At 49.3% G+C, this 957-nt stretch overlaps 1 protein-coding gene across 1 annotated transcript in view; it reads left to right on the plus strand.

Moving 5' to 3' along the window:
- Positions 1-266, plus strand: part of LOC147468096 (uncharacterized) — a 6421-nt gene extending 6155 nt beyond the window's left edge. Inside the window, exon 7 of the mRNA XM_086555462.1 lies at positions 21-266. Within this exon, the coding sequence (XP_086411588.1) occupies positions 21-266 (246 nt within the window). The remainder of the gene's footprint in view (positions 1-20) is intronic.
- The last annotated feature ends 691 nt before the right edge of the window (positions 267-957 follow it).

Below are 957 nucleotides of genomic sequence, written 5' to 3' on the forward strand. Positions count from 1 at the left end.
AAATAATTCCCCCTTTTCAGGCCTCTTCCTCGCTACCCACCACATCCTACTTCAAAATGGTCGATATCTGGTTGCTCTTCTGTGTAGGAATCACCTTCCTGGTCATCATCTTCCACATCCTTATTGACAACCGACTTTACCAAGACGAAATGGTCAAGACACTCACCGTGAGACCCAAATCTGTCAACGGATTCCTCGAGGACAAACCGACGCCGGAGCGGCGACGCGGGACGGCGGCGGCGACGGACGGGGGACGTGGGACGTGAGGAGACGGTGCGACGGGTCGGGACGACGGCGGGAAATAGACGGAACCCATTCTACTACGAATGAAATGTAAAATGAGCATGACCGTGGAACAGCTGGAGCTCACAGCCAAGATTACGCTTTTCGCTTTCTGTGTCGTCTTTATGATCGCGTATGGTATTTTGATCTTCTGAGGGTCCGATTGAGATAATTTGGTTTCCTTTTGGACTGAGCTGTGGCTTTTCACGATGTAGGGTTCTGTTTTGTTTTGTTTCTTTATTTTTTTTCTTTGTTTGGTTCTCTTTTTCTGCTTCTATCTTTTTTCTCTTTTTTTTTCTCTTCCTCTATCTCTCTCTCTCTCTCTGTCTCTCTCTCTCTCTCTCTCTCTCTCTCTCTCTCTCTCTCTCTCTCTCTCTCTCTCTCTCTCTCTCTCTCTCTCTCTCTCTCTTTCTCTCTCTCCCTTTCTCGCCTCTATCTATCCGTCTCTCTCTCTCGCCTCTGTCTATCCATCTCTCTCTCTCGCGTCTGTCTCCTCTCTCCTCTTCATTCTTCTCTCTTTTCTCATCTCTCCTCTCTCTCTCTCTCTCTCTCTCTCTTTCTCTCTCTCTTTATCTCTCTCCTCTCTCTCTCTCTCTCCATACATCTCTCCTCTCTCTCACCCCTCCCCCCCTCTCCCTCCTCCCCTTCCCCCCCTTCCCCGACACCATCTCCTCC

This window comes from Penaeus japonicus, unplaced genomic scaffold (genome assembly GCF_977035675.1).
Source record: "Penaeus japonicus unplaced genomic scaffold, GWHDUDI00000001_assembly GWHDUDI00000031, whole genome shotgun sequence".
Taxonomy (NCBI): Eukaryota; Metazoa; Arthropoda; class Malacostraca; order Decapoda; family Penaeidae; genus Penaeus; species Penaeus japonicus.